This window comes from Neopsephotus bourkii, unplaced genomic scaffold (assembly GCF_033783945.1).
Source record: "Neopsephotus bourkii isolate Nb327-2 ecotype Australia unplaced genomic scaffold, CSIRO-AGI_Nbou_v1 NB_463, whole genome shotgun sequence".
NCBI classification, from domain to species: Eukaryota; Metazoa; Chordata; class Aves; order Psittaciformes; family Psittacidae; genus Neopsephotus; species Neopsephotus bourkii.
Genome location: NW_026900965.1, coordinates 802,007 through 827,754, shown reverse-complemented (window position 1 = coordinate 827,754; position 25,748 = coordinate 802,007). Strand labels below are relative to the sequence as shown.

The 25,748-nt window shown below is 46.7% G+C and overlaps 1 protein-coding gene across 5 annotated transcripts in view; it reads right to left on the bottom strand.

Annotated features, from left to right (window-relative positions):
- CSNK1G1 (casein kinase 1 gamma 1) overlaps nt 1-25,748 on the bottom strand; it is an 88,228-nt gene that overhangs the window by 42,714 nt on the left and 19,766 nt on the right. For 4 of the 5 annotated variants that reach the window (XM_061349870.1, XM_061349876.1, XM_061349871.1 and 1 more), the window contains exons 2-4: nt 22,756-23,171; nt 14,852-14,892; nt 9,713-9,782 (exon numbers count right to left, since the gene is read on the bottom strand). In XM_061349870.1, coding sequence (XP_061205854.1) covers nt 9,713-9,782; nt 14,852-14,892; nt 22,756-22,933 — 289 coding nt within the window. In that variant the 5' untranslated portion in view covers nt 22,934-23,171. The remainder of the gene's footprint in view (nt 1-9,712; nt 9,783-14,851; nt 14,893-22,755; nt 23,172-25,748) is intronic. The other variant, XM_061349874.1, reaches the window with a different exon arrangement.

Genomic DNA, 25,748 nt, shown 5'->3' with positions numbered 1-25,748 from the left:
AGCAGACAGCTCAGCTACAGTGAAAAATATATATGCAAATATCAACTAGACTATGTAAAAGGCTCAGTTATTTATACCCCCTTCATTTCCCTAGGTCCTACTTCCTGACAAGTAAACAGACTGCTTCGCTCCAGCAAGTTGTGCAACAGAAAGAGGTCCTGAAGTAAACACACAGACTCCACACTTCATTAGAGGTGAACTTGTTTACAGAGCAAGAATTCAAACAAAACCACAGCATCCCTCAATATTCTGTATGTAACGACATCCCCCCACTCAGTATGTTCTGCTCGTACGCTGTGATTCGGCTCTCGTGTGCGCTGGGGAGGACAGAAATGATCTTGGTTTCCTGGGATTCTCCCACGTGTCAGGCTCCTCTCCTGTTCTCCCACCATGACACCACAGAGGCTCATTACATTTACATCCCCTCGCCAGTGTCACCCACCCATCCTGGGGACGAGCACTGGCTCCAGAGCTACTGCATGAAGCAGCATGCATTGACACCAGGCTGCTCTGAATCCCCTGTGCCATGGTGAGACTGGGAAGGAGCGGGGGAAAGCGTGACTCATCTGCCCGCTGAGACTAAAATAAGCTACTACTGAATCAAAAATGCACGACTTGTTCACACTGTGTGCACAGGCAGAAGCTGTCACTATGTGGAAACTCCGTCACCAGCTCAGCGCAGCCAAAAGGAACCTGAAAACAAGCAGTACTCCATCTTACCTTCCAAAGGCAAAGCTTACAAGGGAAGGCATCACATAGGGAGGGATGACAGAGATGCTTTGAAATGTAGTAACCAAAGAAATCATTCCTGTACATCTCCCCGGCACTGCTGCAAAGCCAAGACTTCCCAGGACCATGGTGAATTATGTATTTGTGTGGAAGCACAGGATTAAATAGCAGTTTCCTGACGGTGTGGAGATGCTTTCAGCCATGGTCACATCCTGAGAGAGGAACAGGGCTCAGTGATGCATTAATGGTCATGCAGCAGTGGTCTCCCTGTCCTCCAGAAAAGGCTTAGGGTTTGGGGGGGCAAACATATTTTCATAGGCAAAACAAACAGCTAGAGCTTTGCAAGTGTCAGTGCAGCAGACGTATTTGCCTCACCTTCTCAGCAAGGTTTATAGGGACAAGTCTGTTTTTCCCCCTACAGCAAGCATAGCTGGAGAGCAAAAGAAAAAGCTTTTGGACAAAGCTTGCCTTAAAGTCTCATCATTTGGCTTCCATTTCCGTTGGGAGGCTCTGCAGACACAGATATGTGAGCTCCACTGGATATGCCAGCAGCTGGATGAGGAGAAGCACCAGCTTTATGCCTGCAGAGGCAGGTGCCTGCAGCACATGAAGTGACGTGGAGGGGCTCCACGGGCTCTGCTGCTGTGCCCCAGTGTGCAGACAGCTTTATCACACTGCTCTTCCCTGGAACACAACAGCTCTCCACAAGAGCTCACAAACAGCGTCTGCAGCTTCCCTTTGGCAAAGGGATGTCAAAGACTTCGCAGACAAGAGGTGTGCTTACGGCACAGAGGTCCCTACAGCAGGAAACACAGCACTGTCTTCGGGTTAAAAGGCTTCACACATTTCAAACCCATTTATAATGTTTTCTACTACAGCTGAGCACAGTAGGAGCCCCCCTTGGCACGCCAGGCTGGAGCAGTATTGCACACAGCCCCCATGGTCAGCCCAGATCCTGATGAGGGCAGTCAGTCAACAGGAGAGGCCAGTATCACTGGGTGCAACTCAAACCAGCTGCTTGGGATACCAGTGTATGCAAAAGGATGTGTAGGATCTGCTGCAGATCGCAGCCAAAAATCCAAATGATGGGATGGGCAGAGATAAAAGCACAGCCATGTACTCCTGTAAGCCCACATGCTGCACAGGAAAGAGCAGCTCAAGCCAAAGGCTGCTGAAGAACAAGAAACACAGTCTGGGAAATACGGACACTGCTTGCTGATAAAAGAGGGGTTTCCAATAAAAACTTTGTTTCCCCTGGGAAGCCTGTAGGAGAGTTTAACCTCAAGGAAAGGTGAGAATGGGAATCAGCCTCAAAACAAACAGACCATTCCTGCTGAAGGTGCTCAAGTGAGGTCAATAAGCAAAAGGGCCCACAAGACAAAGCCAACACAATTGCTAAGACCTCAGTGTGCCACCAGCAGAACCCAGGGGCCAAAGGTGGCCTGACAGGCCTGGCAGAGCTCCTGCAAGCTGTGGGAATGCCTTTATTCACCCCAAATCAAGTAGGAGAGTCCTGGGATGCTGCTGGGTGAGCAGGGGTCAGTTTGAGCAAAGATAAGGCTTTGCCTTGTGGTACACTGCCCAGGAACCATAACCATCACAGGAGACAGAGCTGGGTCTGCTCAACCATGATTACAGGAACTCAGTTTTGCTCAGCCAACACAAGCTTCTCCACCCCAAGGATGGAGATTTTGCAGGGCATCAGACCCTCAAATGTCAGCCAGTGTTGGGGATGGAGCTCCTGCTCCACATGTCATCCTGCAAGCTGTAGGACCTGATTATTCCAGAGTTTTTATGAATGATGAGAAGCCAAGCTTTTACTCCACAAACTTCAAGTACAGGGGACAAATGAGATGCTCAAGTGACTAATCCTACACCGGAAACATGCTGAAGACTTGAACTGCTTCTGGCAGCCCTAGGAGATGCAAAAGCATCCTGTCAAGTGGGAGGGGGAACTCCTTTTGTCCCCGAGGTATGGAAGCAGCAGACTGAAGTAGCTGTACAAAGCAAAGGGAAGCCCAAGAGCCCGGAAACCAGCCTTGGGGAGGAGGGAAACGCCTGGAACCTCAAAGAGGGCCACTGAGCAAGAGCCTGGTTTTGGGGAATACCCATCACACTTGGGCTTCATGCGGGTAGCTGTGCTACTCATATTCGGACCCAGGCAGTGACTGTGCCACCACCACTAAAGTGAGATCCTGGGGCCAGCCCAGGCAAGGACAAATCTCTTTTGTCAGGATGTTTGTGCGTGCTCACACGGATTTTATGACAATGAGCAATGCAACCAGTGTGCACAACCAGTGAGACTGTTAAAACTGCTCCAATTACCCTAGTCAGCAAAAGGATGCTATCCCAGACTACCTGAAACCTAAAGGAAATCTCATCCTTTCCTGAGACACCCTATGGACTGACCATCAGGTCTGTGGCTCCATGCCTGAGGTTTGTTTTTTCAGTCTCTCTGCCTGCATGAAGGTAAACAGTCACATGCTATTTTAGGTTATTAAGGATTTAATTCCACAGTGAGACAGAAGAAACCAGCAGATGGTCACTGTGCAGCAGGTCCGTGCCTCTTCTCTTTTTTGGGGGGAGGGTAGAAAAGTTCAAGGAAGAATCATGAAAATCCATTTCTGTAAGCAAACATTCCCCCATTTAGAGGGGCAAGGTAGGAAATTAGAGGGGAGCTACTAGCTTCTCTTACTACAAGGAGGCATTGAAACATGACACATAGCATTGATTACTTGCAGAAGCACATCAGAGGTGTCGGTTACTTCTGACACAGGACTATCTCTGTTAGATACTTCTGAATCCATCTGATTTATCCACCAGTATTATCTGAGAAGCACCAAAAAGAGATACACTCATACAGTTTAGGTTCCATCATCAAACTTTTCACTGCTCCAGAGTATCTTAATCTCGTGTGAAATAGGTCTTAAGATGTAGGAGACACAAGAAATCCAGTCTTCTTCTCAGCTAATCCAAGCTGACTCATGACCTTCCGCTGAGCCTGAAGCTGGTGCTGATGGGAGGTAACAGAAGCAAGCTGGGTGCCCTGTCAGAAAGTCTTTAAACGTCGATGCTGATGGAGCGTGTGGCAGGGGAAGCCCCGGAGCAGATATAAAAGGCAGAGGCAGCGACCACACAGCTGTGCTGCTTCCTCTGTTCATGTGGAAACATCACACATGGAACCTCACCCCAGGAACTGACTTCTGTCAGAGCCTTGAATTACTGGACTCTGCTACTCACTGTAACTACACCACAGAAAACACTAACCTAGACTTGAGTAGCTTAAAAAAAGAAGAACGAAATGAACTAGGTTTTGATGTTGGCAACAAGTGAAGCAGGCCACCGATACCAACACATAACCTGCAGGCACTGAACTGTAGAATTGGTCAAGAATTTGGGGTCAAAAGCCCTCCAAAAGTCTGCTGTGCAATATACTGCAGGACAAGACTCCAAAGGCAGCAGTACAGAGCTGGCTGCAAATGTCTCTCCAAAAGCAGCACTTGCTGACCAGTGTGATGGAGCACTCCACACCTCCTAAACACCACTGGGGTTTCTGCAGGGGTCTGGATGCACAAAGTCTTTAAGATCCTGAGTCTGGAGGCTGCACTGGTGAAGTCTTCTGCAGCTTTTAGCAGCCAAGTCCATTCTCTTGGAAGGCTGAGTGCCACAAGTGTCCCTCCATGTCAGTGCCACCTTCACATGGTCACATCCAGTCTTGTACTAAAGATGAAATATCTTTTTTGACAGCTACCCTACAAGAAGGTCCCTACTCAGAATCACAGAATCAACCAGGTTGGAAAAGCCCTTTAAGCTCACCCAGTCCAACCGTTCCCCATCAGTGCCAAGGCCACCACTAACCCATGGCACTGAGCCCTCGTCTCCACAGGGTGTGAACACTTGCAGGGACGGTGACTGCAGCCCTGCCCTGGGCAGCCTGTTCCAATGCCTGAGCACCTCTGGGGCAGGAATTGTTCCTCAGCTCCATCTAAACCTCCCCTGGAGCAGCTTCAGGCTGTGGCCAAGCAGACTTGATCCATGGCCAAGCAGGCTGGTCCCTTCCAACCCAAGTTTGCCTATGATCAGTATCCAAGAGTATCCAAGAGTTTAAAAACATTTCTTCTGAACATCCAGGAAGAAGGAAATCACCATTAAAATCGTTCTCTTTAGGAAAAAACGAATTTTCCTTCCAATGCTGCAGGTGATGACAATTTTGACATAGCAAATCTGCTGACTGAGACCATCTGGTTGTAGGTGCAGCTGAAGGCAGCAGTTGCACTAACAAGAGGACCGCACTGCTCCTGTGGCGTTACAGCAATGCTGTTACTAGTCCTACTTTTTAGGCTGACAGTGGGAGGTTTGCAGTCAGCCACGTTATTTGGCAAGATGAATTGGCGAATGTATTGAACAGTATGTCACAGGCAACACTAGTGTTGTTCTCCTCTGAGTCACACACACCAGGCCTTTGGACACTCAGTCTTCATTTGATGAGTCTAGGATAATTTCAAGAACCAGTCCTGCTTACTGGAAGTTCAAGGCTGTCTGTTCAAGCAGTTCTAAGCAAGAACCATTAACAATGTCACTGAGAACAGACCCATCTATTTCCCCAAAGTCAGCACACATTTAACACCTATCTGTTTTCACAGACAGCCCTCCCCTCATTCTCCATGTGATGTGCAGACACCAAGTCACATCTCCCTGCTCCTAGCAGTCTAACTCCACCACAATTTATTCTGTTCAGCTTCCAAGTTTCATGGAGAGGCAAGAGATGTGGCTCACATGCTCCACCCGAGCTCCTGGCCTATTGCCCATTGTTGTAGGAAAGCTGTAGCCCAAGAGCTTCTAACAGCATTCAATAGATTATCAAAGCTGGGCTGGTGATGCCCATGGGACCACACAGAGAGAGAAATAAAAGTAATGCTGTTCATGAGGCTTCTCAAGAACCTATTGACAAATACTGGCAAAGAGGCTGAAGATGACAGTCAGCAACTCCTCCAGAATGAACGGAAAAGAGACTTTGAAAGCAAGATGTCCATGTCTGATGGCAGAATACTCAAACTTCCATTAGTGTGTGCAGCATTAGACAGGGCAGAAATGATCTGCGTGGGTAAATGCTGTGTGATGATCACAGAGCTGGAGCAGCTCTGCTCTGGAGCCAGGCTGAGAGAGCTGGGCTGGGTCAGCCTGGAGAAGAGAAGGCTCCTGAAGGGGAGACCTTAGAGCAGCTCCAGTGCCTAAAGGGGCTGCAGGAAACCTGGAGAGGGGCTTGGGACAAGGGCCTGTAGGGACAGGCCAAGGGGAATGGCTTGAACCTGCCCGAGGGGAGACTGAGCTGAGCTCTTAGGCAGAAGCTCTTCCCTGTGAGGGTGCTGAGGCGCTGGCACAGGGTGCCCAGAGAAGCTGTGGCTGCCCCATCCCTGGCAGTGCTCAAGGCCAGGTTGGACACAGGGGCTTGGAGCAAGCTGCTCCAGTGGAAGGGTCCCTGCCCATGGCAGGGGTTGGAACTGGATGAGCTTTAAGGTCCCTTCAACTCAATCCAGTCTGGGATTCTACAATGAAAAGTTAAGATTCATTAGGAACAGAAGGAAGCCAAAACAAAGCCAGGCCCCAACATTTATCAGTTTTAAAACTCCTTGGTAACATCTTTAAAGAGTGGTAAGAAGCCAACAGGTAAGGAAAAAGATTGGTTTTCATTCACAAGACATGCACAGAGTATCACAGAGATGACAAGCACCAACAGAACTTCAGGAAGAAGCAAAGAGCAGAATTAAGTGTATCACTTGTTCTGTGAGCCTACATTTGATTTACTACAGGGGTGTCAGTCTCAAAAACACAGGGAACTGGAATTAAGTGGCAGCATCATAGAATCATAGAATAGTTAGGGTTGGAAAGGACCTTAAGATCATCAAGTTCCAACCCCCCTGCCATGGGCAGGGACACCTCACTCTAAACCATAACACCCAAGGCCTCGTCCAACCTGGCCTTGAACACTGCCAGGGATGGAGCATTCACAACCTCCTTGGGCAACCCATTCCAGTGCCTCACCACCCTAACAGGAAAGAATTTCCTCCTTATCTCCAATCTAAACTTCCCCTGTTTAAGTTTTAACCCATTACCCCTTGTCCTATCATTACAGTCCCTAATGAAGAGTCCCTCCCCAGCATCCCTATAGGCCCCCTTCAGATACTGGAAGGCTGCTATGAGGTCTCCACGCAGCCTTCTCTTCTCCAGGCTGAACAGCCCCAACTTTCTCAGCCAATCTTCATACGGGAGGCGCTCCAGTCCCCTGATCATTCTCATGGCCCTCCTCTGGACTTGTTCCAACAGTTCCATGTCCTTTTTATGTTGAGGACACCAGAACTGCACACAATACTCCAGGTGAGGTCTCACGAGAGCAGAATAAAGGGGCAGGATCACCTCCTTCGACCTGCTGGTCACGCTCCTTTTGATGCAGCCCAGGATACGGTTGCTTTCTGGGCTGCAAGCGCACACTGAAGCCGGCTCATGTTCATTTTCTCATCGACCAGCACCCCCAAGTCCTTCTCCTTGGGCTGCTCTGAATCTCTTCTCTGCCCAGCCTGTAGCTGTGCCTGGGATTGCTCCGACCCAGGTGTAGGACCTTGCACTTGGCATGGTTAAACTTCATGAGGTTGGCATCAGCCCACCTCACAAGCGTGTCCAGGTCCCTCTGGATGGCATTCCTTCCCTCCAGCGGATCAACCGAACCACACAGCTTGGTGTCATCGGCAAACTTGCTGAGGGCACACTCAATCCCACTGTCCATGTCAGCAACAAAGATGTTGAACAAGACCGGTCCCAACACCGATCCCTGAGGGACACCACTCGTTACTGGTCTCCAGCTGGACATTGAGCCATTGACCACAACTCTTTGTGTGCGGCCATCCAGCCAGTTCTTTATCCACCGAGTGGTCCATCTATCAAATTGATGTCTCTCCAATTTAGAGACAAGGATGTCGTGTGGGACAGTGTCAAATGCTTTGCACAAGTCCAGGTAGATGACATCAGCTGCTTTACCCCTGTCCATCAGTTCTGTAGCCCCCTCACAGAAGGCCACCAAATTGGTCAGGCAGGATTTCCCCTCGGTGAAGCCATGCTGGCTGTCACCAAGCACCTTGTTGATTTCCATGTGCCTTAGCATGCCTTCCAGGAGAATCTGCTCCAAGATGTTGCCAGGCACAGAGGTGAGACTGACTGGTCTGTAACTCCCTGGGGCATCCATTTTCCCCTTCTTGAAAATGGGGGTTATATTTCCCTTTTTCCAGTCGTTGAGAAGTTCACCTGACTGCCATGGTTTTTCAAATATGATGGCCAGCGGCTTAGCAACTTCATTTGCCAGCTCCTTCAGGACCCACGGATGGATTTCATCAGGACCCATGGACTTGTGTACATTCAGATTTTTAAGATGGTCTCGAACCAGTTCCTCTCCTACAGTGGGCCCAAGGTCTCCATTCTCACAGTCCCAGCGTCTGCCTCCCAAGACTTGGGTGGTGCGGTCAGAGCCTTTGCTAGAGAATCCCTTCCTGTTATCCTTAATATCCCTAGCCAAGTTTAATTCTAACTGGGCCTTAGCTTTCCTAACCTGGTCCCTAGCGTCCCGGACAACATCCCTGTACTCTTCCCAGGCCGCCTGTCCTTGCTTCCACTTTCTATAAAACTCTTTTTTTCATTTGAATTTTCCTCAGCAGCTCCTTATCCATCCAAGGAGGTCTCCTGGCCCTCCTGCTGCACTTCCTTCTGGTTGGGATGCAACACTCCTGAGCTTGGAGCAGGTGATCCTTGAAGACCAACCAACAGTCTTGAGCCCCCCTGCCCTCTAGGGCTATATCCCATGGGTCAGGGGCTTTGTACATAGCACCAGAATACAAAATACACAGAAAAGAACCTTATTACAGTAGACAAATTCTGCTTAAAAACAATAATAACAAAATGTAGTGTTTCCAATGGTGACAACTTACTTGGTTCCCACATCCCAGATTCTGCACCCTATAAGGAGCAAAGAAGTGACAAAATGTAGAGCACAATAGCACCCAGTCTCCAGAGGATGAGCTACACAGAACTATGGACCTGACTAGATGAATTAATTGGAACAAGCAGAAAGGAGAAATGCAAGAGGACTGTGCAGGCACTGCACATCATGAGCTCAGAGCAGACAGATCACTCATTCTGTTCAACTCTGTATTTGGTAATATGTGAGCATATCCAGGGAAAACTGGAAAAATAAAATCAGAAGAAAGTGCAAAGAGAAATACAGTAACGTAGGAAGCTTGCCAAAGCCCAACGTCAATATATGATCAAGGCACAGAGGAGCACGGAAGGTCTTTGCTACAGAGACTTCCTTGTGCAGTGGGTAGTCAAGGCTGTGGAAATCCTTGGTAGGAAATAGCACATGCTAAAAGGTTTAAAAAGCAGTCCTGTATTCAGGGAAGAAAAATCCAAACACAATTAGACACAAGCTCAAGCTCTATATTAGGGAAATCAGGGAGCTTGCCAGGACTTACCCTGTTACACTCTTCTCAGATCTGCTGTAGGCTGTGGTCACACAGAGGACACTGAGCCCATGGGCTTATGGACATTTATGATTTAGTAAGTATCAATGAAAACGGTGTTTCAGGTTTTTCTTAGGAAAGCTCTGTACTTCTTACACAATTTCCTAGATTTAAGACACCTTTTTAAAGTCTGTCATTCTATACACAGCTTTCCCCCCATTGATAGCTCCTGCGTTTCACAAGGACATTCTGATGGGTACTCCCATACCAGTCAATCCTTAAACTTGAGTTTCTAGGTCCACATAATTACCCAGCATCATTCTCATGTTATTCTGACCAAATCTGTTCCAAAACTTGTATGAGGCTGAAAGAATCTACCCACATCAGTAAGCTCGAGTCAGAGTTACACATCAAATATGACGGTATGTTTGACTTAACAAAGAAACAGCAAACTTTCTATAAGCTTAAGGTTTACTTACCCGCACTTCCAAGTTGCTTATAAAACCTGTATTCTAAATGAAGCTGTGGTGCCCGTGATTTTATTGGTTCCTAAAACAGAAGATAAAAACCAAAAATGGTTAAAATCAGTTTGTCTGAAAAAACTTCTATACTTGAAGATCTGTGACTGTACATAATGCTTCATGGTTCGACATAAACCACCCCAGACTTCAAGTCTAACAACAGAGGTGGCAAGCGTCAACAGAACGCATCATTAGACATCATTTAAATAAGCCGAGAACAAAAAGCAACAAGTCTCACATGCTGGAGAAGAAATAACTTCCTCATTTAATACAAAGCTCATTCAAGAATCATTCAACAAAGCTCCTGGTCCTTGAAGAATGACCCTGGCCATTGGGAGGAGGAAAGCCAAGGCTGCAAAAGATCAAGTCCCAGGTTCACCTTGCGGACTGTGCTCGCTCACATTGTTTTTGATGGTCACCTGCCTGTATTTCTGTAAAGCATTGAGTCATGTACCTGTGTTCTAAGCCAGACCACAGCTGTGCAAACACCCAACCCTGCTCACAGAGAGCACTGCAGCACAGGCAGTCTTCCCCCTCAGTAGCAGGTGTCAGTCAAACATCTCAAAGCACTCAAGAATATTCTGGTTTGATACAAAGATTGAAAACAATGGGTAAGTCTGCAACGCACCCCAAACATTACATTTCTCAGCTGTTACTCATCTGCACTTTATGCACAAAACTTAATGCCTGTGATCCCTAAAAGTGTTAAAATGCAAGATTATAAAGGTTCTAAAAACATAAAGTTAACATGGAGAGAAGTAAGAGGTTTGAGTAATCACACGTTCAATAAAACTGTGCACTTGTGACAGGCAGTAACACAGATTCACCTACTGCCCAGCATCTCTGATGCAGAATACTGGCCTCCGTTTTTGTTGGATGTTGCTTATTTCCTTGCTTTTGAGAAAAATAAATGCTCCATGCTCAGAACTACATAAAATTCATACAACAGTACCAAGATCAGTCTGAATTTCAAAAACCTACCGAACAGCCCTCTATTTGATGAACACACTATCTAGCAGCTTGCCAATAACAGAGCCTAAGACCAACATGAAAAGAAGTCTTTCATGATTCACACTCACTCCTGTGAGTTGAAGGAAAAACATCTTCATAGAATCACAAGATGGTTTGGGTTGGAAAGGACCTTAAAGCTCACCCAGTTCCAACTCCCCAGCATGGGCAGTGACACCTTCCACTAGACCAGGTTGCTCTTAGACATAGTTTGAGCCAACACCTTTAATACTGTGGAATAACTTTTCTATCTGCATGAGAGGACAGAATACTTTGTCTTGTTTCACCTCTGGTCTGTACTGGAAGACTAATGTCCACATTTGGTGCAAACTCCACGTTAAAAGACTTCAAGTTGGAAGAACAGTATTTGTACAGGAATTTAGGCAATTCCACTTCCAGCCAAGCTGTTCTTCACCTGCTCAAGTCAAATGCTCCTGGTTGCTTCTGAACTTTCTGATGTTTACAAGCTTCAGAAGTCATAGAATCATAGAACCATAGAACAGTTAGGACCTTAAGATCATCAAGTTCCAACCCCCCTGCCATGGGCAGGGACACCTCCCTCTAAACCATATTACCCAAGGCCTCGTCCAACCTAGCCTTGAACACTGCCAGGGATGAAGCATTCACAACCTCCCTGGGCAACCTATAAGTCAAATATGACCAACTATTTAGAAAATAACGGTGAAAACTGTTGTGAAGGCAAAGCTGAACTTGTATTGGAAGCAAATATAAAGCAACACAAAACCAAGTTTGTTATAAATCACATCAAGATAATTGTTGATGGTGACTTGAGGGAGAGTATACAGACATCTGCTGTATTAGGATTTAGGGAAACAGGAACTCAGCCTTTTGGTGAATAGTTTATTTATCCAAATAAACTATGTGGATAAAGGTAGAAGGGTAAAGGTAGAAGGATTAATGTATCATGACATGAGTTTGCTCATGACAAAACAGGTAAAGAAAGCCCAAGCCACTTCTGCATCAGGAGCTGCTGGAGCCGGAGCTCTGGATGCTTGCCAGAGTGGTGGCAGCTTCCAAGAAGATCATACCAGAACAGATGGTTGTCCTGTAGGCCAAGGGCTTAAGGCTGCTGGCAGATGTTGTGTTTGTAGCAAAAATAACTGAATTGCTACTGCCTAACATGCAAAATCCACAGCTTGAACAAACAGCATCATGTTGTTGAAGGGTTTCTGCGTGGTACCTGCACTCAGGCTGCATCTTTATGTTAATGGTTTCATGCTGGGAAGATATTCCTCCTACGTGTAACTCAGTATTAAAACCCTCAAAAGATTAAACCAGCAAATGAGGCATTTCAGAAGACAAACTCCTCCATGAACTACACGCACATGAACAAATAATGTTCAGATGAAGAGCAGGATGAGAACCTATATGGTGACACCACACAAATCACACCACCACCACCACTATTCACCACCACCAGCACAATCCTCACCCCCAAAGAGAAACCATGAGACATTAGCACTGCATTTCACAGCACTTTCTGATCAACTTTTTGGCATCCATCACACAATTCTCTCATTTTCCAGCTTTAACGTCATGACAGGCAGCAGAAATAGCTGAGACAGCAGGGCTGCAGATGCAGAAGATGAACTCACACAGCTTGAAGGACCTGGAGTAGAGTTCTGACTTGGTCCAACAATAAAGATAAAAGAAAACATTGCTTTCAAGTGCACTGAAAGCAGCTACTCTACCACTACTCCGCAAAGTATTTAAGCATAATTTACAAGGAACAGGCTGCCCAGAGAAGCTGTGGCTGCCCCATCCCTGGCAGAGTTCAAGGCCAGGTTGGACAGGGCCTGGAGCAAGCTGCTGTAGTGGGAGGTGTCCCTGCCCGTGGCAGAGGGATTATTACTACATCGTCTTTAAAGTCCCTTTCAACCCAAACCATCCTGCAAGTCTATGATAAAGAAAATTACAGTTAAGTACAAACATAAGAGAAGGATATTTGCTGCTGAGCATGTTCAGTAATTCTTACTTCTGGGGAATATTAACCCAGGCTCCCCATTTCTTCTGCTGTTCCCTCATTCATCTTCCCAAAAGGGAGTAGGTATGCGGGTGCCTGGATGGCCACTGGATGGCAATTCCAGTCCTTCAAACGTGAAGGACCAGAAATTTTTAGCATGAATCATAACAGTGCAAAGAAAATTGGAGTGTGCTACACTCCAATGCTTTAACATTCAGCTATTTGTGGGGGGTGGAGAGAGAGAAAGAATTCTACCAGAAAAAAACAGGTAAGATTAACGCAGCAATAAGGTCACGTCATTCAGTTCTGCCATATGGCGACTGAAAGGTTTCAGGGCACTGGGAGGTGTCACTGCAGGTGCTCTTTGGAGAGAAACAAGCATCCTTGGGACAAATAAAGCTGTATTTTTCCTGTATTATTCATCCCTTAGGCCTTCTGATTCTATAACTTTGTGGCATTATCTCTGAAAGCAAATTAGAAACCTTGTTTATTCAATAAAATACCTCAACTGTGTACAAAGCATTTCCTATTGTCAGGTCTGCCTAAAAAGCGAGCAGACAGCAGTCCTCCTTCCTGATGTGGATCCGTATCAAGGACATCCTAAGCTCCAATGCAGGCATTCATTTATTTATTTTAGGGAATATCTTCTGACATTTGCCAACAAGCTTGAAAACAGGTCCCTGCTGCAAAGCCCTAATTATGTTTCATCTACTACGTATCATATAAAGCCAATGCTACAGATATAAAGTCTGTGGCACTGGAACGTGATCAGAATTAATGCACCGAGTCCATCCTGACCTCCTGTAACCCGAACGAATCCTGTCACTTTGCCAAACAACATCAGTTGAGCAAACAGGCGCGTGTGCTGCTAATATTACATGGCATTACAACTTGAATTTCAGCTTCTAGGGTTTGGATCTCTGATTAAGGAGCAGACGAATGCAAAAAAAGGACATCAGCTGAAGCCATCAAGTTCTGAAAACCCCAGGAGACCAATGACCACTCTTGGTTTACAGATAGGAGAAGTTAAGGCATAAACACAAACTACTGGACTATAATTTTATATATCCAGAAGAGCTACAAGTTTGAGCTTCCCCATCCCCTAGACTCCTACTTCAAACCACTGACCACAGTGCCTTCATGCCCTGAATCAGTCCTCAGTAGAAGACTCCTTACCTGGACCACTTGCTCAACTTCAAAACCATGGAGCAGCAGGGTGCACAGTGACACAATTCTAACCAAATGCTCCAACAACAGCCCATCTAGAGAGAGGGAAGGCTGCAGAGAACCAGCAGAGTCTCAAACAGAAAGGCTCAACCCAGAGAGTGAGAAGAGGTGGCCAACCCGCAATCTGTGCCATTCACTGGGCCCTGGCAGCCAGCCTGGGAAGAGGAACAAGGCTCTCAATGGTGTAAGACAGCTACAGGCCACTTAGGTACCAACAACGTTCATCAGATGGAGGGATGGGCTCTTTCCTTGCTTTTAGCATTCTCAAGAATTTATCTCAGAATCACAGAACCACATGGTTCTGCACCATGGGCAGGGACTCCTTACACTAGACCATGTTACCCAAGGCTCTGTCCAACCTTGCCTTGAACATTGCCAGGGATGGGGTGGACCCAGCTTCTCTGGGCACCCTGCACCAGCACTTCATCACCCTCACAGGGAAGAAATTCTGCCTTATATCTAACCTGAACTTCCCCTGTTTCAGATTAAATCCATCACCCCTTGTCCTATCACTACAGTCCCTGATGAAGAATCCCTCTCCACCATCTTTGTAGCCCCCTTCAGACACTGGAAACTGCTCTGAGGTCTCCAAGAAGCTTCTCTTCTCCATGCTGAACAGCCACAATGTTCTCAGCTTATCTCCATATGGGAGATGCTCCAGTGTCTGCTCATCCTTGTGGCCTCCTCTGGGCTTGCTCCAACAGCTCCATGTCCTTCTTATGTTGAGGACACCAGAATTCCACATAGTGCTCCAGTTTAAATCAGTTACTTTAGCTGAGGGTGAGAGCAGCATTAAGCCCAAAGTGAGGAAGCTGCTTTTTGTCTGAATTTCTAACATTAAGTACGAGTCATTTAAGAACACCTGCAGATTTACTTACCAGCTTGATCGCTACATATTCATTGGTGTAGAGATTTTTACCTACAAAGGAAAAAGAGAGATTCTTTTAGTTCCACATTCAATGCTTGCAGGTAGAGACACAAAGCAGAAGAGTACCATTGATGGCAAAGAGCTTTTTCTCAGTTCCCTGCTGAAGTTCATGCCTTTAGCAAAGTGTAAGCCTCAAAATAATGAGTTGCAGCAGTTCAACAGGGCAGGCAAGCACTATCTTTCCTTCAGCATAAGGTAATTATGTTTTATGGTAGCACTTATGTTTGATGCAAGCGTTGGAGGAGGTATCCCAGGCGCATTAGGTTTTATTATCCACATCATGTCAAAAAAGTCTGAAGAACAAAAAATGAAGAGTCAAAGCATCATTTCTTTCAGAAATATCTCGCATCTGCTGGACACTGAACAATTTCATCCTGTGATGTATGGGGAGTTTCACCAGCTTTATCATGCCACATATCAAAGCGACTTTTGCAAGGAGGGAAGAGAAAATGACCTTTGTACAAACACACAGCTTTTATTTCTTCCTCTATGAGCAGGTGGGCAGGGTACATAAAATGCCTTCTGCATGCCAGCAGCACAAAGGCAATCCTCATCATCCAATAAAGCCAACAACTCTCAGTTCCAATATGGTACCAATGATGTTAAAAAATACACTCCAAGAACAAGAGTGGTTCTCAGGACCCTGAAATATGGAGCAGTGTCTAGTCTGATACCAACTCTGGTGAGCACAAAGGGCAAAAGCCTATGACGAGTACAACCAGGCATGCACACAACCAGCTCCTGTAGCTATACCATGGCTCGATGACTGAGCCAGAGCTGGTGCCTGTGTGTGCTGCAGCTGGAGGTGAATTTTCCCCCCAGGAACCCATCTGGTGTTTGAACCAAGCCCTTCACCTCCTTAGCAATTTGTGGCAAAGATTCACAGCTACACATGTCAAGAACCATCTCTCCGTGTGTTCGGAAGCTGCCAGTTGTTGTTTCAGTCAATGTCCTTCAGGTTTCTAATGCGAAATTTAATCAATCACTCCCTCCTCACCTCCATATTGCTCAGGACTGACAGTGCACTATCCAGAAGAGAGATCACCAGGGAAGGATGCTCAGGCAGTCCGTGCATCTGATCTGTCCCATCACAGAATCCCACACTGGCTTGGGTTGAAGCTCATCCAATTCCAAACCTGTGCCACGGGCAGGGACCCCTTCCACTGGAGCAGCTTGCTCCAAGCCCCTGTGTCCAACCTGGCCTTGAACACTGCCAGGGATGGGGCAGCCACAGCTTCTCTGGGTACCCTGTGCCAGCGCCTCAGCACCCTCACAGGGAAGAGCTTCTGCCTAAGAGCTCAGCTCAGTCTCCCCTCTGGCAGGTTCAAGCCATTCCCCTTGGCCTGTCCTATCACTGCTTGTGTTATAAGAAGTTGTACAGTCTTTGCTACCTTTCTATCTCCCCTAGTCCCCTGTATCCTCTGAGGACAGCAGCCTTCACCAGAGACCCCCATGGTTTTATACAGGGCAATACTGACCTTCTTTGCTTATTCCTGCAAGCAGCACTACAGCACAAGTCATGCTCTCACTGAGTGACTGTAGCAATCTAAACTGGGAGTTATTAATGCTCATTTATGGCATCAGCTTTGTCCAGCTCTATCTCACATTTACTTTCCACGCACCACTATTCAAAAGCACATCACATCGTCCTTTCCACACAGATACAATGCAACAGCACTGGAAGATTCAGCAAAATTAAAGCCGTTAGAACATGAGAGAAGACAAACAGCCACCTTTAAAGCTTGAAATGTCCAGGGAAGTTCATTTTACCTTGTAACACCTTCATATTTTCTGCATTTAACTTCTTTTGACACCTTCCCCACTGTATTGCTCAGCGTAGTTCTGGCCTCTGAACTTCAGATCAGGCACTAACAGCGCAGGTCCCACACGGACCAGGTTGCTATAACATCCATCGGGAAATCAGGTGTATGGAAAACTTCAACCACTTACAGTAACTGGCAGTGCTGTTTAACACAGGGCCGGCATTTAAATGTGAGGTTAAATATCCTTGGAGGAAGTGTTTTATGCAAGCAGATGTGTAAGCTGAGCTCCAGCCATAACCCTTGCAATACAGGGCTGTGTGAATCGATTTCTTTAGATCTCTGAATAACAGCTCCTGTGTCCAGGCCGGAAGGGAATGGTAGAAAGGAAGGTTCGCAGTCATGTCAAGAACACTCAGACACTGGAAAGCTCCTGAAAGGCCAAATGGGTGGAAAACCAGGTGGTGAGATAAACTGCTTCACCCTTTGAGACAGACAAGGGCTCCAGCCTGATGCTGTCCAATGGCTGGTGTGCGAAGAGCACACAAGGCCATGAGGGGAAGGCAACCTAAATACACTGAGATTATGTACCTTGTATTAGCCAGTCAGTCACTGCAGCAGCTCCAGCTGCAGCTCGCCCAATGAGCTCCCCATTCCCCTCCTCTCCAGAGAGACCAAGCTCCTACCAAGATGCTTGGTTTGAGGACACTGAGCCAGACACTAAGGGAAGCTCCAGCCCAAATCTGTGACAGAGATGCTTTAAACAGCAAAAGCCCCTGCCACCCCCTGCAGACCCCACAGCCTCCATCACAGCCTCGGTGACACGTGATTGCAAGGTAGTTTTGGGGCTCAGTGTCCATCAAAGGAGTGATGACCCACAGACCTTCTGGCAACACTTGTGCTCTCCTGCCAATGCAGGATCATGGTACTGGGAAAACAGGGCTCTTCCAAGCTCATTTCAAGGCAGAGGACACTGCCAACACCCTCCCTATATACGGAGCCATAGTCCAGTCTATTACGGTCTGGTTCATAAGGCTGAGTACTAGACAAAAGATAATTTTGGTTATTAAATTCCTCAGTTAAAAAACCTGGGATTAGGAAAACACAGGAGCATGAAACATCAGGCCAGCAGCCAAAGGCAAATGAACTAACCTCCAGTTCATCCCCTCCAGAGCACAAACTATGGCGAGACTGAGCATGGGGGGGGGGGGTGCAAATGGGTCCAGCTGCTGACCTCCAAACCCCTCCTAAAGCTGCAGCACGAGATATTTGCTTTGCCAGCTACGAGAGCCAAGCAACTCTGAAATCTCTCCCTCAGCTTGCTCCAGACTGAGATCTACCCCTTGGTTTTGCTGTGACACCATCCAAGGTGCAATGTTTCTTCTTCCACTTTCTACAAGGCAGCACCGATATTAAAATGGAAGAGTAAAGGCAGTGCTACTCACAGGAGAAAGTGAACCTGCAGTAAGCCATGAATAGAAGCTGTCTCTTATCTTAGTAAGACACAAGATCTGTAATCCAGCGGAGATGATATAACTGTGCTAACAAAAGCCTTTCAAGTTCAGGCAAAGCTTTTGATGGAGCAGTGATTAAGTTCATGCCTCAGTTTTGGGTAGTTCCACTGACAATTATGAACTACATATACATATGAGAAGTGCTGCATTAAGTCACCAGCATTCACGTGGGAAACCTAACAGGGTGGATTTCTCAAGCCCTGGCAGTCAGATGTTCTGAATATAGGGACAGACTGCAGCCCAGCCGAGGAGCCCAAAGGGGTCGATCTCTCATGTGCGCTGTTCCCACAGGTCTAAGTTAAAAGTCACAAGTACAAGCCTATAGTGAGCAACATGAACCAAAAAATGCTTTGAGCCTTACTTCTAGCTCCTTGCTACATGGACAATACACTCTGATGACAGATAGGTCAGATAGGTGCTGGGTATTGGAGCAAACATCCAAATACTCATCCCAAAGACCAAGCAGAGTTCACCCCACACACCACTGCATTAGTGCCCCATTTGCTGTCCCTTCTAGAGCAAGTGTCCCCCCATAACAGATCCTAATGTAGAACCTACACAGGATCTACTCCTACCCTCCGCATCTACAATATTCTACTCAGATATTCACAAGATGATTTCATTATTTGGGAGGCAGAGACCAGCCCAGCCCCACTATCAGATACTATTATCATCTTGATTCATTTACTACCGTTTCCATTTGCTTCAAAGCAGAGCTCTGCTTTGCAGAGCAGCCTGGGAGCCAGCTGGGTGGGTCTCAGTTTTGGGGGTCAACTTTGAGATCTGCTGGACCTGCTCTGGCCCTGCCATAAGCAGCTTTCCTTCCAGTTTGGGTCTTGCTGCTCACTGCCAAGATGTGTTGGATTGTCATGAGAGCCCACACGAATCATGCTGACATGTGGCTTGTGCACACTATACAATGTATTTGACAGCACATGAAGACATAGACTTCTCCAAAAAATCCCTTTGGTGCACTATCAAGGGAGGATAGAAGCAACATACAGGATCCATCCCTCCCAATGTGGTATTCTTCCCATCCACTCCGGGGAAAAAAAATGGAATCATCATTTATAAATGATACTTGAACACACTTCTATGAAAATCACAGAATCCCAGACTGGTTTGAGCTGAAGGGACCTTAAAGCTCACCCAGTTCCAGCCCCCTGCCACAGACAGGGACACCTTCCATTAGACCAGTTTGCTCCAAGCCCTGCCCAACCTGGCTTTATACAACTTAATAGGTTTACTAAGTAATGGTGCCAAACACTGGGAAAAGCGAGACTTTTGGAGAGGCTTATTTCTCCCTAGCATGGCTCGTGGATTTCAGGTAAATATAGGTAATACCCACGGGATGTCCGTGAGTCAGTGTAAGGAGGTGGCTCACAGCTCAGCTGGTGATCTCTTTTCTACACTGAAGTTTACAGACACAGCTTACGACAGCCCTAGATTTAACAGGTACATCCCATTTCCCTTTGCAGTGAGCACCTCCTGGCACCACACGGTTCCACAGCTCACCGAGCTGTTTCCCAGGCTGGTTTACGTCACACGGGTTCTCCATCAGCTTGGCAGGCAGATGCAGGACCTCATAATGGCTATAAAACTTCAGGTGTGCTCCAGCTCCCATGGCAGCACAAGAACTGACTTGGCAAATAACCAGGAGCTGCAGGACAGGGTTTGGTGCTGCACCAAGACAATGAAACCCTGTCAGTGCTTGGAGTCCAGCTCAGGGACAGCAAGCAGGGTCCCCTGCTAGTAGGTTGAGCCCCTTCAGACATCAAAGCTCTTACAGACCACCTAATCTGCAGCCTGTATGAAGAACCAGCACTCAGTTAACCCTGTTTCATCTTATTACTCTGGGCCAGAGGCTGAGTTTTGTGCTCATCCTTCCATTCCAGCTCCTCTGCAGGCTGGAATGCAACTGCGCTGCTCCCATGCGCTTCCAAAAAGCGACATCCCCAGGGCTATCTGTATGAGCAGCAGAAAGAACAACACTCAGCAGCAAGCTTGGTATTGGCAGAAAACAGCTTCTGTAGGTACATGCCATCTCCTCCCTGAACAATCAGTCCTCTGTCTGGCATGTGGTACAAGAACAAGACTTCGCTCTTCATGTGTTACTGAACCATTCACTGGTGCTTAACTTTCCCAAAACGATGTAGAAAAAGCCCCAAAGCAGAGGGCATGTGTTCAGCTTTGCAGGACAACATTGTTCTCAGAGACTTGCTTGCCCGTATTTCAGGCACACTGCTTCTCCTTCCCACCAGTGAGAATTAGCGTCACATCTGAGCAATAGATACAGGTGGTATTTGAGCAAAGAGGAGCTCTTCAAGCTGCAGTGACTGGCAATAAAACAATACAAGTTTAAAAAAGTAACACAGCTTCTGTAAGGGCCTTCCACCCAGTTGCTGTTATCCCTACGTACGTCCCATGCGCAGAATCCCAGACTGGTTTGAGTTGGATTGAAGGGACCTTAAAGCTCCTCCAGCTCCAACCCCTGCCACAGGCAGGGACCCCTTCCACTGGAGCAGCTTGCTCCAAGCCCCTGTGTCCAACCTGGCCTTGAGCACTGCCAGGGATGGGGCAGCCACAGCTTCTCTGGGCACCCTGTGCCAGCGCCTCAGCACCCTCACAGGGAAGAACTTCCTTATGTTCAACATAAATCTCCCCTGTTTAAGTCTGAGCCTACTACCCTTTGTCCTGTCACTCTTTGATCTTATAAAAAGTCCTTCCCCATCTTTCCTGTAGGACCCTCTTTAGGCATTGGAAAACTGTTATCAGGTCTCCCTAGAGCCCTCTCGAGGCTGAAATAACCCAGCACTCTCAGCCTGTCTTCATAAGACACCCTCTGATCACTACCTGCATACAGTGTGCACTTAGCTAGGAGCAACAAAACATTTAACCAGGAGTAACAAAACATTTATCACTGTACTGAAAAAGAGGCACTTGATTACCAGGTGTTGCTTTTTCAATAGTTGAAACTGAACTTCTCTGTAAACTGACATTTTCTTCTGAAAGTCTCTCCTGTACAGCCTGTGTGTTGAGACAACCTCAGTTGGAGACAGAACACCGCTGAAATGGTGAGAAACTTGACAAAGAAGAATGATGGAAAAGGGACACCAGCTGAATAAATGCAAGAGCCATAATAACTGGAGAGGTCCACTACAGCCACTGAACCTCAGAGCAAGAGCTTGGGTTAAAAAGCAATTCAACATCTCCATGGGGATCCTGCTAGTGTGATGTTTGCTCTTGGGGGAGGCTCTGAAAATGCAATACAGCTATTCATGTCATGTCACTGTCAGGATCCAAGCTTATCTTCAGCTGCCAATCATGATCATGTTCATGCAGGTGGGAGGTTTTGCCCCAGCCCTTGGTTCCTCTCCACCTTGGAGCATTATCTCTCCTCCTGCAAATCAATAAAGCATCTCTGATGTAATGCTGAAACCAAACTGCCCTTTACTGAGGCAGATCACACCCAAGCTGGTTAATCTTCACACCGTGGGGAAGTGGCATATCATATAGATGCAATAACCAAACCTTAGAATGAAAGACTACATGTATTAATGTAAGGTTACGTAGATTCTCACAGGAATCTCCCAAGATAGTACCAGTAGTTAAGTGTTATAACCCTTTGGTTACAAGCAATTCCTTGACTGATTTATTTATCATCCCTTGTACCTGATGCACAAATGATTTTAATTTCAGTTCTGAATAAGTATCAAGTTTTGGGAAAGCAGTGATTGTGTCAGTGAACCCATCTTCAGCAACACAAATTATTCAGCAGAAGAGGAGAAATACAACCATTTTAAGTCAGGATCAAGACCACTACAAAGTGCTCCTTCTGATCTACAGCAACTGCCCCATACTGGGAGTTCAGGGATGTGCAATTACCAGCAGCTGCTTCCCCTACCTCATTTCAAACACAGCCATTGTTTGTTTAGGATAACTGAAGAGCCCAACACACTGCGCTGCTCTTAAGCCGTCCTAAACAAGAGATGCATTAGCGTGGCCATCTGTGGGTGACCAGCTGCAAGGCGTGTGGTTTGGAACACCAATGGCCCACACTGGGCTGTGGGGCCAGTTCAGCAGCCAGATGGCCAGTCAGTACCTCACACATGGAACTGATCAGGGAGTGGGTGATGAGGCTGAAAGTAGGGCACAGAGGTTAGTGAAGGATGTGGAATAGAGATGTGGCCGAGTGCTGGGAAAGCGTCTCACCCATTACTTTGATTGAGCATCCCAGCTTATGAACAGGACATTAATCACAAGAGTTAGCAATCCATGAAGTTAAGATTTTTGTTCACCTTAGGCAAGACATTCAGCGCTGAGAACAGTCTTCATAGTTGGGATTGTTCAAAATTTGCATCTTTGGCCTCTCCAGTGTATTCACTTTGGCTTTATGCAAATAAAAATAATGCTAACAGTTACATCTTCTGAGTCAGAAGCTTCAGGTAAGGCAGCTCAGCACTCAGGAAACAAGACAAGCACGCGCATTTCTCAAGCCAGGATTAAGTTTTGATGTATTTATATTCCAGTGGTGAAATGCTAAATGCAGAACGCAGGTGACTAAAACGGTTACTTCTTACCTAGTCTGAGCTCTCCAAAGTTCCCACACCCAATCTTCTTGCCCACTCTGAAGTTGGGTCCCACCATCAGAACGCCAGAAGATGCCGATGAGCTTGGTCGAGAACCATGCCCACTCCTTCCCGGCATTCCTTTTGTCGTCCGCTGCCTTTCATCCTTTTCCCTATTAGGATGGTCCATGATCTTAGTGAAATCTCTCTGCCAGCAAGCTGGCAGAAAGGAGTTGGAATACACACTCTTCTCCTTAGAACAGAAATATATATCCAAAAGTATCTGAGTCAGGGTTCAAGAGAGTCATGGAAACGCATGGAGCTCTTTTGGCACTGTATCCAGTTCCTTAATGCATCTTGATAATGTACCAAGGTGTCGATTATGTTCTTGAGAACTCGATAAAGGCAGGTTGCTTTTGGTTTCTTACCTGGGGGAAAGAAAAAGGATATATGAAGTAAAAATCATTATTTTAAACTACCCAGCAAGAAACATAGACAGAGGTGAATGTCCAGAATGCTCCTGGCCTCGAGGAAATTCACAGCTAAATGGAAACTCCACCATTACCTTAACTTTCTGATAAAAATCCACAAACTGACTAAGAGAGACAAATGCTGCCCATCCACTGCCTGCTACTGGAGTTACTGGGACTCCCACCACACACACTAACAAAGGCAATTTCAATTACACCAGCATGCCAGGTGGAAAATGCAAGCTCACATCCCAGCTTTAAAGCAGCTGTGGAGTGCAAAGTCTCTTCTCTTCTCACTTCATGCATTTATAAAGTATTACACAAAAGCCAGACAAAAAAAAAGGAAGTGGGAAATTAATGGTATCAGGAGAAGAAAATACTGAATTTTCCTTCATTTTCCATCTTTTAAAGTTGACCTCAGATATAGCTGCTGGCTAAAACCGCTGTCTTACAGAAGTGACCAAAAGCAGCAGGCAAGGCAAGATTTATTACTTTTAAAAGAACAGGAGATTTCCTGACAGTTGTATCAACACACAGTTCATGTCACCAACACGATTTACTTCCCAAAGAAAATGAAGCTTTGGGAAAATAGACTGTCTAATGGAATTGGGTGAGGGATTCAAGGGCCAAGATCTTCTCCAGCAGCCTGCACTGATGACTGACAAATGAAAGCCAGACTGTTGTCCCACAGTGCACCTTCCTCCTGCATGTCAAAACTTGTCACCACCATAACCAATGGCAGGCAACCCTGGACAACTCCAGACAGTGAACTGGTGCATCTCACAAGCATCAGTCTGCTAACTCTGTCAAAAGAGGGTAAGAAATAGATGCTTCTTAACCCATACAGGCCAAGCGGTGCCCCTGTACCCAGGACCATCCCAAAAGAGACAGGCAGGAACTGTATAGACCCTCCTGGGTCCTGCTCCACATGTGCAGTCCAGGGAGCACAGGGCAAACTGACATCTCACCATGAGACCTCTCCTAGGTCAAAGGATCACAGGACGGCTTGGACTGAAGGCAGCTTAAAATGCATCCAATTCCAAACCCCTGCCATGGGCAGGGACCCCTTCCCCTAGAGCAGCTTGTTCCAAGCCCCTGTGTCCAGCCTGGCCTTGAACACTGCCAGGGATGGGGCAGGCACAGCTTCTCTGGGCACCCTGTGCCAGCGCCTCAGCACCCTCACAGGGAAGAGCTTCTGCCTAAGAGCTCAGCTCAGTCTCCCCTCGGGCAGGTTCAAGCCATTCCCCTTGGCCTGGCCCTACAGGCCCTTGTCCCAAGCCCCTCTCCAGGTTTCCTGTAGCCCCTTTAGGCACTGGAGCTGCTCTAAGGTCTCCCCTTCAGGAGTCTTCTCTTCTCCAGGCTGAACCAGCCCAGTATGCACAACTTTAACACCACTACAATTATTTTTCACTGCTTTTGTTCATTTATTACTGCAGGCTTCTGCATCAGCCAGAGAGTTTGCAGGACTCTCTCAGACTCCATCTTCACAGGAAGGATGATGCATGTATTAGGAAGAACCTGAGGAACTAATAATAGCATAAAGAAACATCCATACATGCGAATAGATGCTTCATGCAACGTAATCCCACAGTCCCACCCAACTTCAACGCTTTATACCAACGCTTCGAACCCAGCTCGGGTTGCACAGGTTACAGCCCACAGGACATGTCATCCAGCCCGTGACTCAGAAGCCCTTTTCTCCAGAAGGGAAAGCAGATGAATTCTTGTTGTCGCTCTGCACAAAGGTGGGGCTCAGCAGAGAATGTCATACAGCGCACTGGCAGCAAACCCAGGAGTTTGAAAATCATCAGGTCATCTGAGAACCAGTGTGTCATGTCCATAATACCAGTTTGGCCGTACTGGCCCAGAAACCGCAGTGTCAACCTCCAAACATGGTACTAAGCAATGTGTGAAATGCCATTCAATGGCCTAGCTGGAGACAGAGTTGGAGACTTTCACATACAAGGAATTCAGTATTTAGCATTACCAAGCTTTAATTGTCCCTCAACTTAATTCAAGATTTAATACTTAAAACAGAATATGAATAAGCAGGAAGCATCCATTAGAGGTAAACAGGATGAACTGGTTTTTCACCATAGGCATCCCAACAGACTTTCAGCTGCAGCGTTTGTTTTGGAGGGGTGAACTAGTGCTGCTTCTCAAAGTTGTTTGCATAGACACAAGCACGGTTGGATTTGCTTTGTGAAACCAGCTTGTAGAAGCAATGATGATAACTTTATCAGGTATGAGAAAAAGCACTTTGGTTGGACCCCAACCCGTCCCCAGAGGAGGGGTTCAAACAAAAGAGGCAAAACTCTGCCTGAGAGGGACTGATTACAGCAGAGGAAAGAGAAATGCTGCAGTTTTTATAAAGCTTTTTAAAAAGCTGCAAACAGGTTTTGGTTTTTCTCGCTCATTCAGCTCACAGTTCCATGGCCAGTAGAGAGCACAAGAGTCAACATAAGCTAAAACCACCAGAAAAGGTTTTTAAACCACACGAGGCAGATTGGGAATAGAGTGGCTGTTAAGAACACA